This window comes from Microtus pennsylvanicus, chromosome 7 (assembly GCF_037038515.1).
Source record: "Microtus pennsylvanicus isolate mMicPen1 chromosome 7, mMicPen1.hap1, whole genome shotgun sequence".
Classification (NCBI taxonomy): domain Eukaryota; kingdom Metazoa; phylum Chordata; class Mammalia; order Rodentia; family Cricetidae; genus Microtus; species Microtus pennsylvanicus.
Genome location: NC_134585.1, coordinates 7743722 through 7759197, shown reverse-complemented (window position 1 = coordinate 7759197; position 15476 = coordinate 7743722). Strand labels below are relative to the sequence as shown.

The window sequence follows — 15476 nt, the reverse complement described above, 5'->3', positions numbered from 1 at the left end:
GAGTCACCAAGGACATGAGCCTCTGGGCATGTCGCCGAAGAATATTCTAGATTGGGTTAACTGAAGTAGGAAGATCCACTTAAATGTGGGCAGCATCATTTCATGGTCTGCCACCCCAGACTATCTATAAAGGAGAGGCCATCTGGGCATGAGCCAAATGCTTTCCGACTGCCAATGCAACGTGCCCAGCTGCCTCAGGCTCCTGCGGGCATGCCTTCCCTGCCACGGGAGCCGAAAGAATCCTTCCTTTCCTGTGGGTGTCCTTTGTCAGGTATATTGTCTCAGCAGCATGTAAAACAACTGATAGAGTCTCCAGTCCTAAGAAATCTGGAGCGACGTGGACTGTCTGGAAGCTTTTGTTAGCAGAATGGAGACTTGGTTGGAAATAATCACTTATGTTGTACTTGGGTTTATTTTTTTTTTAAATAAAAATTTATTTCAAAGACCAGATACATACAACCAAGACGACAAATGGCCACGGAACAATCATAGTTTGTCTTAATAAATAACAAAATCCCATTTATATCTCTTAAAATCTATATAACACATTATACATTTAAAATAAATAATCTCTGCGGGTCTAGACACAGCCCAGGCGTCTGGGGTAAAAGGGATGGCTGGATGGGACCCATTGCTCCTGGTACCCAATGAAGTCCCCTCCCCAGCCTCTGCTCTCTCCATCCTGCAGGGGACCGCAGCACATGCCGGTCGGTGTATTGGGACTGGCCTTCTAGTGCCCGTCTTGCTGGGGCTTATTGCTTCACAGTTGTTTACATCTTGACGGGAACGGTTTCCTGGTTGGTTCTGAGCATGGGTCTTCGTAACTGATGGGGGTGGGGGACTCCATCTCAGTTTCTATCCACGACCGGGCGCTCTCCTGCTATTCTGCGGCTGCTGGTTCGTGGATGGGACATTTGTGGTGTCCTGTCCTTTCACCCTGCACATTTGGGAAGCGGGAGAGCAGGATGACCTGGGCTCACAGGCTATATAACATTCTGCACTAGGTACCTGAGAGGGGTGGGCTGCCTGGGTGCTGCAGCCCAGTCCTGCCTGTCATCACGCAGGCTGGAGTTCAGTGGTTCGCGGGCATCGTGCACCTGCCAGGCTGGGGCTGGCTGGGCCATTGGGCCTCGGCCCATTAAGGCGGTGGGACACAGCCCAGGCAGGCTCCCCACTGTCATTCCGAGCTCCATGTCTGTCTATCCAGCGAGTCCCAGGGTAGCCCAGAGGCATGTGCAAAGGCGAATTTTCCTTCTTAGGACAGGATCCTTCATTTCAGCTTTTCCAAGGACAGTGTGTGTCAGATGGGTCCAGGCACTCCAGAGGGCTCATGGTCAGTGTTCCTTCAGCCTAAATGCAAGGGATATGGTGACAGAGGGCCACACAGCAGATGCTAAGCACACACAAAATGCACAGACCCTACACAGGGACAGCCCTGTGCCCTCCCTGAGATGCTTGCTGATTGGTGGGCCAACTACGTGCCCTTCCCATGGCTTCTCAGTGGCAGGGAGCGAGGAGGAAGGGGGAACAGTAGCTGGAGAAACTCTCTTGGCTGGGAAGCCACAGCTCAGCAAACGCCACCAAGAAGGCAATTTCCTCAGAGTCCCCTCACTGGGAGGCTGAGGAGACATTCACGGAATCACACCCACACAGAGGCACTTATTAGACAAGGAAGGAGAGTGACAATGTGTGCCCAAACCAGGACAAGGGGTTAGCTCTCTTCTTCCTGTCAGGCTGCCTGGAGTTGCCTTAACTCCAGAGAGGCCACAGTGGACTTACGGAGCCTGGATTCCTGCAGTCGGCCCGGGACAACTCAGTTCCTTGTGTATGAGGCGGATCAGGAACTGCACCCAAAACAGAGAAAAGACATTGTCACCGTGTGAAGACAGAAGCAGAGGGCAGGTGTGGCCCTTTGAGGCTTGCTGGACTGCATGGCTCCTCTGAAGCACCCACAGGCTGATGCCCCATGGAGACACTGTCATCAGAGTAGATACCATGCCTCATCTGGCCTGAGGTGAAGGCTTCCTCTCACTAAGCCCTCGGGATAATCCAGATGCCTGCCCCAAACCAGGATTGCGGCACAGACTTCAAAACCGAGCCAACCACGAGATGCCTCAATGGAAACAAGACAGAAAATGAGGGGAGATGCCTATGAAGGGAATAGTGACCAGCAGAAAGGGGACAGTGACCAGCAGAAAGGGGGTTGCCCACTCCCAGTTTCTGCCTCCAAGACGCTGGGGGCTTGTGTGGTGTGAGCAGAACAGGAGACTAACAGTCACAAGCCTGACTGTTCCGCTACCCAGGCAGCAGGAATGTGGTCCCTTAGCATCTCTGAGGATGTGAGCTCAGGTCCCTGAGCCCTCGGTCCCTGACTGGGAAGGCGGTAAAATTGGCTTATTTTAAGGAAAACAAACAAAACAAAAAACCACCAGAAAGAGGAAGGGCCCACCCGAGCTTTAGGGCACTTATTTGCGTATGTATAATTTGAGGAATCCTCTCAGGCAGCCAAACTCTAAACCGTTTTCGGTGCTGGGCTGGGCCTGAGTTTAGGGTGCACAGGAAAGCCATATTCCCAGTCTTATATAGTCAAGGATGACCTTGACCTTTTGATTCTGATGGAGGAAGGTCATTGGCTAATAAAGGAACTGCCTTGGCCCATTTTATTGGTTAGAACATAGGTAGGTGGAGTAAACAGAACAGAAGGCTGGGAGGAAGAGGAAGTGAGCTCAGACTCCACAGCTCTCCTCTCCGGAGCAGACGCCTCAGAGAGACGCCATGTCCCAGCTCCTACCCAGGATGAACTTAGGCTAGAATCTTCCCAGTAAGACCGGTGCTCACAGATTAGAGATGGGTTGATCGGGATATCAGAATTAGCCAGTAAGGGCTAGAGCTAAAGGGCCAAGCAGTGATTAAAAGAATACAGTGTCCGTGTAATTATTTCGGGGCATAAGCTAGCTGAGCAGGCGGCTGGGGTGTTGGGGACGCAGCCCCGCCGCTGCCCTTATTACTACATGATTCTACTGCCTCTACCTCTCCAGTGCTGGGGTTGCAGGTGTGCAATGCTGGGGTTACAGGTGTGCAGTGCTGGGGTTACAGGTGTGCAGAGCTGGAATTACAGGTGTACAGTGCTGGGGTTGCAGGTGTGCAATGCTGGGGTTACAGGTGTGCAGTGCTGGGGTTACAGGTGTGCAGAGCTGGAATTACAGGTGTACAGTGCTGGGGTTGCAGGTGTGCAGAGTTGGGGTTATAGGTGTGCACTTTGGATTACAGGTGTGCAGTGCTGGGGTTACAGGTGTGCAGTGCTGGGGTTACAGGTGTGCAGTGCTGGAGTTACAGGTGTGCAGAGCTGGAATTACAGGTGTACAGTGCTGGGGTTGCAGGTGTGCAGAGTTGGGGTTATAGGTGTGTACTTTGGATTACAGGTGTGCAGTGCTGGGGTTACAGGTGTGCAGTGCTGGGGTTACAGGTGTGCAGTGCTCACCATCTGCTTTAGAGCCCCAACAGGCCTGTCGCCACTATCATGGCACCGTTTTATAATGTGGGCATGAGGGCTGGAGAGAAGGTGCAGTGGTTAGGAGCCTTGGCTGCTCTCCCAGAAGACCTACATCAGGAGGCTCACGACCATCTGCAACTTGAGCTTCAGGGGGTCTGATGCCCTCTTCTGGCCTCTGCACCCATGTATACACTCTGCACATGTATATACTCAGGCACATGCACATACACATACAATAATGAATAAAACTTTTAAAATGTGAATGTTGCAAGCACAGAGAGGCTCAGTGACCTGTCACGAGCCAGACAGAACCAAAGTCAAGGATCTCCTCGCCTTTGACTCTCAACAGCCTACAAAAAACAGCCCCACCTGCTTCTGACTTACTCCCACCACTGGAGACAGGAAAAGCCTCAGTTCATGTGTGCTCAGTGAAGGCAGCATGATACACATTGGTAGGGACTGCAGGAGTCCACGGGAAGACACTCCGCTAGCATCTGTCCCACAGCTCCAGTGCTAACTGAAGGTGCATGGGTTAGGAGCAAGGCGACCCACCAGTAAGGCACAGGCATCTGCAAACATCAGCATGTAGAACACGTTGCTCCATCCGGAAGGGGAGATGAGCCCTGCCAGGAGAGGACCCAAAGCTGCTCCTGAAACAGACACACAGATGCTGGTTAAGGAAGGCTAACGAAAGGGGAGTCAGACTCAGTGCTGAGAGAGCAACTGCTATAAGCATCTTCTGGAACCCATTCTAAGGGTAGGTGTTGATGTCTGAAATGCCCACTCCGTCCGACATGCCATCATGATAAATGAGCTCAGTGTGGTGGCGCATGCCTTTAATCTCAGCACTCGGGAGGAAGAGGCAGGAGGATTTCTGTGAGTTCAAGGCCAGCCTGATTATATCGTGGGTGCTAGGACTACATAGAGACCCTGTCTCAAAGAAACAAAACCAAACAATAAGTACATGGACTTATGTAAAGAAGCCTGAACCCAACATACAACTCCAGACACCCCCATGCTCAGCAAATGTCACTGAATAAATGTGTCAGAAACACAGGACTTAGACCCTGCTGATGTCAACCAACTGATTTTGACCACCACAAGTCAGGGAACTCCCTGTGTTTGAGGGGGCTGCTGACCAGTTATTTGCAGAGGACAGTGTGCAAAGCATGTCTGCATAAGCGTGCACTTGCAAGTGTATTCATGCATGCAAGTTTGTGTGAGTGCATGTGTGTGCACGCATGTGTAGAATGAGGCGTGGGGTAAAGAAAACTCAGATCCTGTGAACTCTTTTTGCATTATATTTGTGGGATTTTTTTTTGCAAGTCTAAAATTATGTTAAATAAACTTGGAAAGCTATACAAACAAAAGCCATCTGCAGAAGAACGTTTGCTGCAGGGTCTGGTATATCCCTCACAGGGGGTGGGTGAATCTGACATGAAGAGGGTTTGTCCAGCAGCTGCGTGCTAAGGAGCTTGGGGGACGGCCTCTGGGTTACTGGCCTCTGGGTTACTGACCGCAGTGTAGCACCTGAGAGTTGAGGTGATTCACTCACACTGGCTAGTCCAGGGAGGGCAAGCACACACATTACTCTGTGATCTGGGAGGCTATCTGATAGACTTTTTCCACATCTCAGCAAAGGGTCAGGCAAATGTCAGCTCCTCATGTGAGTTTACTCTGCACTCCCCCAACGCCATGGAGTGGACCACAGCTGAGATTTCAAAAACTGTAAATCCACAAAGTCGAGGGCAGATGAGAGGAAAACACATTTTTGTTGTGGTTTGTTTTTGTTTTAAAAGACAACAATGGCACAACCTGGGACTTCTCCCCACAGCGAGGCTGGCCAAGAACCTGACATGGGGGAGCGGCTGCAGCTGGCAAAGGGCCATCATCCATTCCCTCCACTACCTCAGGTCCCTTCTCATCAGCGTCTCAGTAGCATCCCACAAAAGAGCAGTATCTTGACCTCTGGGGACAGCAGACACTAGGAAGGGTATGGAGAACAGGGACCCAGCGTGAAGACCATCTTCCAAGCAGTGACCCATGCTCCAGCAATGGCAAGAACACCAGCACTGAGCACTTTATGGACAGGAAGACTCCTGCAGATTCTAGGCTGATCTGTGAAGAGCCGGGGGTGCTCTCCAAGAGAAAGGACTCCATGCTCACACTAGTTTAGTGGTTTATTCTTACTAAGATACAAAGGGGCTTAGAGGATCCACAGCTGAGGAAGACCCAGCTGCGAACACATCCAAATTGTGAGGAAGGAAACCCAGGGACAGTTAAACCAGAAGAAAATCCCCAGCTGGGCAGTGGTGGCTCACACCTCTCATCCCAGCCCTCGAGAGGCAGAGGCAGGAGGATCTCTATGAGTTCAAGGCCAGCCTGGTCTACAAGAGCTAGTTCCAGGACAGCTAGAGCTGTTACACAGAGAAACCCTGTCTCAAACCACCATCCCTCACCCCACCCAACAGAGAAAAGAAAATCTCCAGTCACGGGTAATACTGTCCGAGTGCACGTGGAAAACTAACTGGAATCTTACACAATTCTCATTTTTGTAGCTGGAGATCAGTTATCAGCAAAGAATTCTCACCTAACACAGTGTCTGTGGCACTAAAAGGGCATTGTAAAAGAACAAACAACATTAACGAGGTTTGAGAATAGGACAGCTGAAATAAGAACACAAAGGTTGAAGGAGAAAGTCAAGGACATCTGAGAGAGAACAAGAGAGGCAGGAAGGACAAACGGAGGAAGTAAGAAGCAAGAAGGAACAATCTGGAGACATGATGTTTCACTGATGTTTTCCAGAAAACAAGATAGAAAATGGTAGCCAAACTCAGCAAAGAAACAACGGTGCCCATCCCGCAAGATGCAGGACCTGCTTCTACATGGAAGGCTGCCAGGGGCAGTGTGGTGGGTGGAGGGTGGGTAAGAGGGTAACCTGAAGACCCAGAGCAGGAAAGCCACCCACAGAGAAGCGGAGACCAAGAATCTAGCCCACGGGGCTCTGATGTAAGAGGGAGGAGGAGGCAGTGCAGGGGACGGAGAGGAAGCAGTCTATGTGGCTTGGTGGGCAGCTGTGTGGCCTGTCACCAGGCTGCTAGATGTTTGAATATGGCAGTAAGAATGGGATTGAGAAGGTGGCGGCGTCAGGGCAGGGACAATCAGGACAGAAATAAACAAGAAGCAAACGGGGGCAGTTAAGTCAGGGAAGGAGATGCCAGGTCTGAGGACCCACGGGCTGACTTCCTGGCAGAGCCAGTGTGATGGGTGGGGTGTCCAGGGCAGAGTGTGGGAAGAGTCGTGTTTAGTTTTCTTGGTTAGCAGATACGAGATGGGGTCTAGACTGATAAGTGCAGGAAGTTCACATATACAGTGAGCCCAGCAGCAGCTGAGAGGGCTGGGCAGGCAGAGCCGGGGCCTGTCACATTGTGTCATAAAAGCTCTTAGGATTATCTAGCCCCTGGGGCTACATTACGTATGACTTTGATAAAATAAGACCTTGAAAATACCCATGACTCTATGTAACTGTTCTGCACACACATGTCATGAGGACAGCCTTGGGTCCCACTGCGGTGTCACTCTGGACCCTGCATACACGTGAGCCATAAAGCACTCCAAGCATGGGAGAAGGTGCTGGCTGGTTTGGGATCGGCTAAGCCGTGACTTTGCCTATGCCCGCACTGACTAATGGGTGCAAACACTTGACAGGCTCTTGGGGCAAACACTTCCCCGTGTAACGCTTCTGCTAGAGTGGCATGCCATCCCTCGAGCCTACTCTTGCTTCGTCTTGTGGGGAGCGTGTATGAGAGGCACAAAGCTGGGACTCAGTGGAGGACCAGTGTTCATGCTGTTTCCATGGTGACTGGCTACTGGAGTCCCGTGCTCTTGAGCAATCAGGGAAGCATGGGGGCTGGGGTCCAGGAGTTCAGCCCATCGGATTTCAGTGGCAATGCCGTAGAAACCCAGGTGGGCACGGGCTTTGAGGAGGGGCAGTGCACGGTGCGGAGGGCGGAGAAGGCTCACTGGCCTGCTGCCCTTCTGTTTTGAACACGGTGCTTTCCTCCTCCGCAGCTCAGCGTGTGGCAGCGAGTTTCACCTCTTTGCCCAGGCAGCCTCTCTCCCCTTAGCCTAGTATTTGAGGCAAACGTCAAGAGAGAAGCAGTTTTTTCCACCTCCTTCCTGATTTGTCTTTCTCCTCTGATCCTCTGCTTTACTGTAGTACCCAGGGGGCTGACAGGACTCCAGGTTAGCTTTAAGCATGGTGTCCTGGGAATAGCAGACTTCTGTGGACAGAGTGAGGAGGGGAGACTTGGGGGCAGGCATGTATCTAAAGTTGCGTGAAGTCTCTCTTGGGATGGGTGAACTGGGAGAAGGTGGACCACTCCTCACAGAAAGGGTTGTGCTGCTTCTCCCTCATGTCCCAGACAAGCTCACTGCGGGGGCCAAGAGGGACCCTGAAAGGCATCAGAAGAGCGACCACACATGCCACCCGAGACACCTGTATCACCTCCAGATCCAGCAGAATGAAGGAACCCATGCCGAGGACTAGCTGGGTCTGACCTTGGTGGCCAGTTAAGCCGAAGCCTGGCTTTGCTGACAACAGTTCCCCCATGCCTCACAGAACAAACCAAATTTTCGCAGGAAGAAGCCCTGGAAGCAGCCATGGAGGAGGACAGAACAGAGATGAGGTTTCTGTGACTCGAGCTGGCAGTCCAACCCTGATGAACCTCTCTGCCATAGCCCTGATCCTGGGGAATCACATCTGAGAAGCCCAGCCTCCTGAACAGGAGACCTGTGAGTCTTTGCCTGTGACTACAGCTGCCTTGGACCAGAGTCAGTGCAGCTCAGGGATGATGCCACTCAGGCGGGAGCCTTAACTCCCATCTACAGAAGGGCAGCGAAGGGTCTCTGCCCTCCGTAGGCTCAGGTGTACTTGGGGGGGTATGGTCCAAAGGAGAAGGCTCCTGGGATCTCCAGGCTTGGTATTTTACCAGATCCTAGCTGTCTGTGCTCTGAACAGGACCAGTTAAGATCTGCAATGCCCCCATGTGCTATAAAGACTTGGTCACCAGCCTCTGGTGCTGCTGAGAGTTGGTGGCACATTTGGGGCACAGCCTAGTGATAGGAAGCTAGGACACTGGGTGTGTGCCTACCCCTCCTCTCTCTCTGCCATGAGGGGGAGTGGTACAGTGTACCCATAATGCTGCTTTCCTTCCCACAGGCACAAACAATGGGCCAACTGGCCAAGGGAATACAATCTTCAAAACCGTGAGCCAACATAATCCTTCCCTCTACTGAAGCTGATCGTCTGTGGTATTTTGATACAGTCACGCAAAACTGACTAACACAGGGATGAGTTGAACACACTGCCACCTTTTGTCACACCAGAATGTGCTAACACGTCTCTTCAGAGACCTCAGCAAGGTGGGTGTGTCAGAATCGTGTGCTTTCCCATAACATAAATCAAAACACGATCCTGTCTTTCCTGGAGAGACAGTGATGACAAGTCAGAGCCTCAAGTCTGCCAACCGCTGGGTCAAGTTAGAGCCTGACAGTACATTCGCTCCCACCGAGGAAACAGATCCAGCCACCCACAGCCATCCCCTCTGAAGTCATGTGCTACAGCCTCCACAGCTGACTCCCCTGAGCATCCAGGAGCAGTCGGTCCTGACGCTGGCATCAGAGCCTTGGGTCCCAGCTAGTTAGGAGCAAGGGTTCCCTCCTTCCCCCACACAGGTCTCGGGGAGGGGAGGGGACAGGACATTCTCTGCTTCCCCCACGTGGGTCTCAGGGAGGGAGGAGATGGAGGAAGGGAACATTCTTTTTTTTTTTTTTTTTTTGGTTTTTCGAGACAGGGTTTCTCTGTAGCTACGGAGCCTGTCCTGGAACTAGCTCTTGTAGACCAGGCTGGCCTCGAACTCACAAAGATCCGCCTGTCTCTGCCTCCCGAGTGCTGGGATTAAAGGCATGCGCCACCACCGCCTGGCTTGGAAGGGAACATTCTTTGCGTACCTACAGACCCAGTGCCGTCGATGATGGCCGTCACGGTGGACAAGGCATGGGAGTTCCCTTTCAGACTGTTGTGAGTCCCCTGGGAGAGTGGAGGAAAAGGATGTGAAACACACAGATACGGAGTGAGAAATAAACTCACTCCCGATACATGCGCCTATCACATAGAACACTCCTTAGGAAGTCTCCACCCTCCAGCACCCTGAGCAAAGCTCTGAGGGTTTCAAAGAGATGAAAACCCTTCACCATACCTGACTATGTTTAGTTATTTGCGACTCTCTTATTCAGTCTAAAAAATACAGTTAGGGGGGCTGGAGAGATGGCTCAGTGGTTAAGAGCACTGCCTGCTCTTCCAGAGGTCCTGAGTTCAATTCCCAGCAACCACATGGTGGCTCACAACCATCTGTAATGAGGTCTGGTGCCCTCCTCTGGCCTGCAGACATACACACAGACAGAATATTGTATACATAATAAATAAATAATTAAAAAAAAATAAAATAAAAAATACAGTTAGAATGCTTCCTCTGCTTCTTCCCCTGTGTGATGACCATTTTATTTGGTCTGGTATGGATCCTTTCAGAGTATTTCACAGGTACTTAGCTGAGTCTGCACACTCATGCCCACCCAAGGGATAAGCTTCCTATGCGCTGATTGAGAAACACCCCTAAGACAGGGCCCAGGCAGAGCCAGCCTGATGCTGGGACAGATGACACAGGGTGCAGAGAGGGTCTAAGCTCCACTCCTGGGCCTCTTTGCTGGGCACTCTCTGTGGGGTACTCAGGGACAGGATTTACACCTCTCGCATGAGGAAGAACCCTGAGCGAGGGTGGCAAGGGGCAGCCACTAGAAAGCTCTCAAGATGCAGGCTATCCTGGCACGGCCGTGAATGAAGCTTTGCCCACTGAGGCAGTGTTGGCCCTGAGTAGGGGCGAGCAGCGCGTTACTCACCAGGTCTGCGGAGACGGCGGTGGTAATCAGCGCATAGGGCCCGCTGACTAGGGCCCCACTGAGGAGCAGCATGGCTGTGGAAAACAGAGGGGGCTCAGAACAGAGCTGCCTGGCCCAGCAGTCCAGCCCCTCCCCGGGGCAATCTCCAGGGCACAGCACAAATGGATCCTGCACCCGTGCCTGGGGATGCATTTCCATGCTTCCCCAGAGCCTCAGAGTCCCCCGTGTTCCGAGGACCTAAGACTCAAGTTCCCTGGTCTTCATGGACAGTCACTGATGGTACTGGGCGGGGTGGGGGGGTAAGAGCTTGAGTGGACCAAGGTCAGGTCTATGCCACAGCCTTCTCATCCACACAGGGGACTGCCTCTCTTCACCACAGACAGGGATGCTGAACTACATGACCCCTCCCTTCAACTGCATGAACTCATTTTCCCGAAGAGACTCTGGGTCCATGGGAAACCCCACATTCACGGGCAGAGAGCTTTCTGGTCACTTGTGATAGGACCTTCCTCTACTCCGTCCAGTCCCCACGGCCGGCTCTGGTCACTTGCGATAGGACCTTCCTCTACTCTGTCCAGTCTCCACGGCCGGCTCTGGTCACTTGCGATAGGACCTTCCTCTACTCCGTCCAGTCCCCACGGCTGGCTCTCCACTTCACACATGGCTTCCAGGGCTGTGGCTAATGCCCCACCCCGAGGCTGAACAGGCTCCCTGAGCATCTCCTCCTCTTGACACCCAGAGCACAGCACTGCTGGACCAGGTGCCCTACTTATCCATACTGTCACACGTATGTGCACTGTTCAGGTCCACGTCCGGAAACTGGACCCTGGCCTCTCCCCAAGAGGGACATGGGGCCACACTGCTCAGTCACCTCAGCTTGATGCCTCTAGACTGAGTTTTACCTTCCCTGTCACGAGGTCGTGTGGACAGACACACGTGAGAGGATTAGTGACAAAGTCTCATCTTACTCACCTATGGTGGCTTCGAGTCCCATTTTGCTGACAGAGGAGAAGACGTAGAGCTGTGGGAATTAAGAACGAGAAGATGGCTCAGCACGGGCAGCTGCAGGGCTGCTGGAAGTCTCCATGCTGAACACTTAGCCTTAGGGAACTCACAGGGTGGGACTCTGTGTGACCAGGGCTGGTGGGCAGGATACTGAATAATTCCCAGCTCCTCTTCTGAGGTCTGAAGCTACCTGTCTGGGCACTGTACCCTGGGAGGCTGTGCTCCCAGCAATGGGGCCATGCTGCTTGTAATGTCTTTTGTTTGTTTCAGACAGGGTTACTCTGTGTAACAGTCCTGGCCATCCTGGAACACGCTTTGTAGACCAGGCTGGCCTTGAACTCACTGAGATTCACCTCATTCTGCCTCCCAAGTGCCGGGATTAAAGATGTGTGCTACCACTGTCCAGTTCATAATGTCTTAAGGATTGCTTTACAGAGCCTAAGGCCTGAGAGGCCTCAGAATTCAGTCACGCTCCAGGGACAGAGACAGCATTGGGGAGAGAGGCAATGTGGCAACAGAACGGCCCCTCAATCACAAACAGCAATGGCGGGCCAGTACCACAACTGGCTCTGCATATCCACACCATGGGGTGATGTGTCACCTGCCCAAGGTCACGAGCTTCTCAATGCTTAAAGAAGGATGGGCCTGCCATGATGGGCTCACTGAGCCTAGAAGGGAGGGACTGCACACAGATTCTAAGGGACAGGCAAGAGCGTGGCTGGGAGGGGGGACAGCAATGGGTGTGAGCGATACCCCAAAGATATGAGCAGCCCATGAGAAACTCGGGGTGAGGGAGAAGCGCGGTGTGCACAGCCCAGGAGTTGAGGCAGGCCAGCCTGAAGGAAGCCCTGTGTTTCCAGTCAGGGACAAGCTCAACTGCTAGGGATGCCGCGCTCAGGCCGGAGCAGTGGTGGCTGGTGGAGAACATGAAAGTGACTGCCTGTTGACAGCGGGCAGAGCCGGGGCTCACCGTGGGCGCCGCCAGCAACAGCATCAGGCCACAGGTGGAAGCTCGTTTTTCCAGGCGGTCGGAGATCACACCTGCTAGGATCCCACCTGTAACAGAGAGGGAACGGCCTCAGGAGCTGATGCCTGGCACATGTTCCCCCACACGTGTTCTCCCGAGGAAACCCAAGTCACAGGAACAGCAGCAACCTTCTCCGAGTCTGTCCCCAACTGGGCAGCAGAGAGCGGCCACTTGGGGCCTGCCTAACAGGACTCATTGTGTGAGGGCCATGGAGTCACGGGGTAGTTTAGGGTCAGGCTTTAAGGTGGCCCTAAAGCCCCTTTACCCGGCATGAACTAATGCCACCACCTCCAGGGTGTGTGCATGTCACTTCTGAGGGCAGCTGGCTCAAGATCACTGGGTCACACGGTGCCCTCCCAACAACAACACTAACTTGAACATGGCTGGATAGATTGTTTTTTGAGACAAGGTCTCACTATGTAGGCCAGGCTAGCCTCAAACTTGCCCTTCTGCCGCCACAGCCTCAGGGTACTAAACCACAGGAGTGCCACTCACCCAGATTTGTTGTTAGGTTTATACATGTGTGTGTGTGTGTCTATATAATTTATTTTTATTTTATGTGCATTGGCATTTTGCCTGCACATATGTCTGTGTGAGGGTGTCAGATCCTGGAGTTATAGACAGCTGTGAGCAGCCACGTGGGTGCTGGGAATGGAACCCAGGTCCTCTGGGAGAACAGCCAGTGCTTTTAACCTCTCAGTCATCTCTCCGGCCCCCTCTTGTTAGGTTCTTGACAGAGTGGAGCGAATGGTCTGGAACTCACCAAAGATCCCGCCCACGTCAAACAGTGTGGACAGCTCCCCCGCTTTCTTGGCATCCAGGTGATCTGTTGAATGACCAGCACATGGCCTAATGAGGACACGTCCTTGGGGATTATCCCAGAGGGACCCATGAAGGACTCTCTTCCACGAGTGGTTTCACACCACAAGAAATCACCTGAACTCGGATTTAAAAAGGAGGTTGGCTGACGCATCTCGCCCCAGTCTGGCACAGCCTGGCACTCCCTGGCCATCCTTGCACCCTTCGCTTGCCCACCAACGGGGGCATCGGTTTAGGAAGCTCTCCGGTGTGCAGGTGGTTCAAGGTCAGGGCAATGGCCAGGAACACTCGGTCAGTCGCACAGTGAAACTGAGCACGTGGTACCCCTGCACTACCCGATCCCAGGGGGGACTAGAGCCTTCTTGTGCTTCGGCGGCAGAGTACCCTTCATGTCCCTTTCACTTCCAGCCGATGGATACTGACCAGGAAGAGGAGACAGCTGGGAAGCGCTTGACTCCTCAGGCCCATCTCCCTCAGCCTGAATGCCACCTGCAGGGAACTGGTTTTGGCTCAAACCCAGACGCAGAATGGGCATCCAGAAAATTCAACACTCCAGCTGAGACTTCCTCCTAGACTGTATTCTGTACTTGAGATGAAGTGGGGTTGTGAGGCAGGGCTCTGGGCCCTGAGGGAGCCCCTTGAAGCCTGGTCACTCACCCTCTTTCCTTCTGCAGCTTGTCTTTGTTAGCCATGCCCCGCAGAAGGTCCCCTCACTGCCTCCCCAGCTTCCTTGGCTGAGATGACACTCCTTCCAACTCTGAGCCCTGGTCAACTTTGTTATGGCCTTATGATACCCTTGAAATCTGACTCCCCCATTCTAAAGGCCCCCTTCCTGTACTGTCCCCAGAGCCCAAGGCCCTGGGTGTATCTACAAAACCCTGTTGCTTTTCCTCCCTCTCCTATTTCAGCACACCCTGTGACCCCCCCACCGCCCCATCAGTATAGAACTTGCAACAGCCCTGAGTTGGTCCCCAGGAACTGCTGATCTCCTGTCACGTTACGTACAAACGACACACAACTATCTAGTACTATTTTCCTGGAACATCCTATCGGATCCACAGCTTCAGGTGTTCCTGGACTCTGGGAACCTAGGACAGGCTGTCAGCCCTCGCACAAATCAGAACGCACCCCCTGAAACAGTTTCTAGGTCAGATTTCTCAGGCTGTCTTATCTCAATCCCCAGAGGCCACACTCCTGCTTGCTGGCTGCTGTGCTCCAAAGCCCAACGTGGCCCAGATTGAAAAGCAGGCAGCTTCTGAGAACTGTAAAGGGGTCGGGATGTACCCGGTGAACCCAGTGAAGGTTTAAAGAGCCACGAAGTGTGTGTGTACCCATCCCATTGGCTGAACCACGTCGTCCCTCTCCACTCGCCCCGTGTGGTCCCTGTGACAAGGCTCTGGGCGGTCAGTGCAGGGATCGGAACCGCACTTCCAGCCAGCACTCACCTACATTGGTGATATACAGCGGGAGCCAGAAGAGGAAGGTGTAGCTGACCAGCTTGGCGAAGAGCAGGCACAGAGAGAACTCGATCACGCCCTGGAAGAGGGTGGGTAACTGTCAGCTCCAAGCGTGGGATTGGCAGTGTGTGTCCAGGCGTGACTGGGTACAAATGAGTATGCCCCTGCAGGCGTGCGTCTACAAGCCTGGTGCAGGGGAGGGCATGATGGGGAAGCAAGCCCCGGGAGATCTGAAGCTCACACTCGCCTAGCTGCCCGGAAGGCAGAACCCTGATGTCCACATCCAACAAGAGCCAGTGAGAATGTACGCTGACGAGCTAGTCATGCCAAATGGTGGCCAGTGATCTCCTCCTGGGGGAGGAGGGATGCTCATTAAGACTCGGGAACTGGGCTGGAGAGATGGCTGAGTGTGTAAGAGCACTTGCTGTGCACGCACACCCGAGTTCAAATCCCCAGCACCCACGGAAAAAGTCAGGCACAGTCATGTGTGTCTGTAACTCCAGCACTGGACGGTGGAGGTGGAGGGAGGCAGATCCCAGGAACTCACGGGTCAGCGATCTAGCCAAACAGGCAAGTTTCCAGTTCAGGGAGAGACCCTGCTTCAAAGTAGTAAGGTGGGGGAGCAACACCCGACATCTTCCTCCGGCCTCTGCAATGGGTGTGTGCACCTGCGTACTGCGTAAGCATCGCACACATACACGCACACCCACACACTCGC

At 53.1% G+C, this 15476-nt stretch overlaps 1 protein-coding gene across 3 annotated transcripts in view; it reads right to left on the bottom strand.

The window, feature by feature from the left end:
* Nucleotides 1-409: 409 nt before the first annotated feature.
* The window catches only part of Slc37a1 (solute carrier family 37 member 1), a 63551-nt gene continuing 48484 nt past the window's right edge, over nt 410-15476 (bottom strand). For 2 of the 3 annotated variants that reach the window (XM_075979769.1, XM_075979767.1), the window contains exons 12-20: nt 14747-14837; nt 13246-13308; nt 12426-12511; nt 11423-11471; nt 10451-10524; nt 9506-9584; nt 4046-4143; nt 1780-1844; nt 410-1350 (exon numbers count right to left, since the gene is read on the bottom strand). In XM_075979769.1, the coding sequence (XP_075835884.1) occupies nt 1335-1350; nt 1780-1844; nt 4046-4143; nt 9506-9584; nt 10451-10524; nt 11423-11471; nt 12426-12511; nt 13246-13308; nt 14747-14837 (621 nt within the window). In that variant the 3' untranslated portion in view covers nt 410-1334. The remainder of the gene's footprint in view (nt 1351-1779; nt 1845-4045; nt 4144-9505; nt 9585-10450; nt 10525-11422; nt 11472-12425; nt 12512-13245; nt 13309-14746; nt 14838-15476) is intronic. The other variant, XR_012911324.1, reaches the window with a different exon arrangement.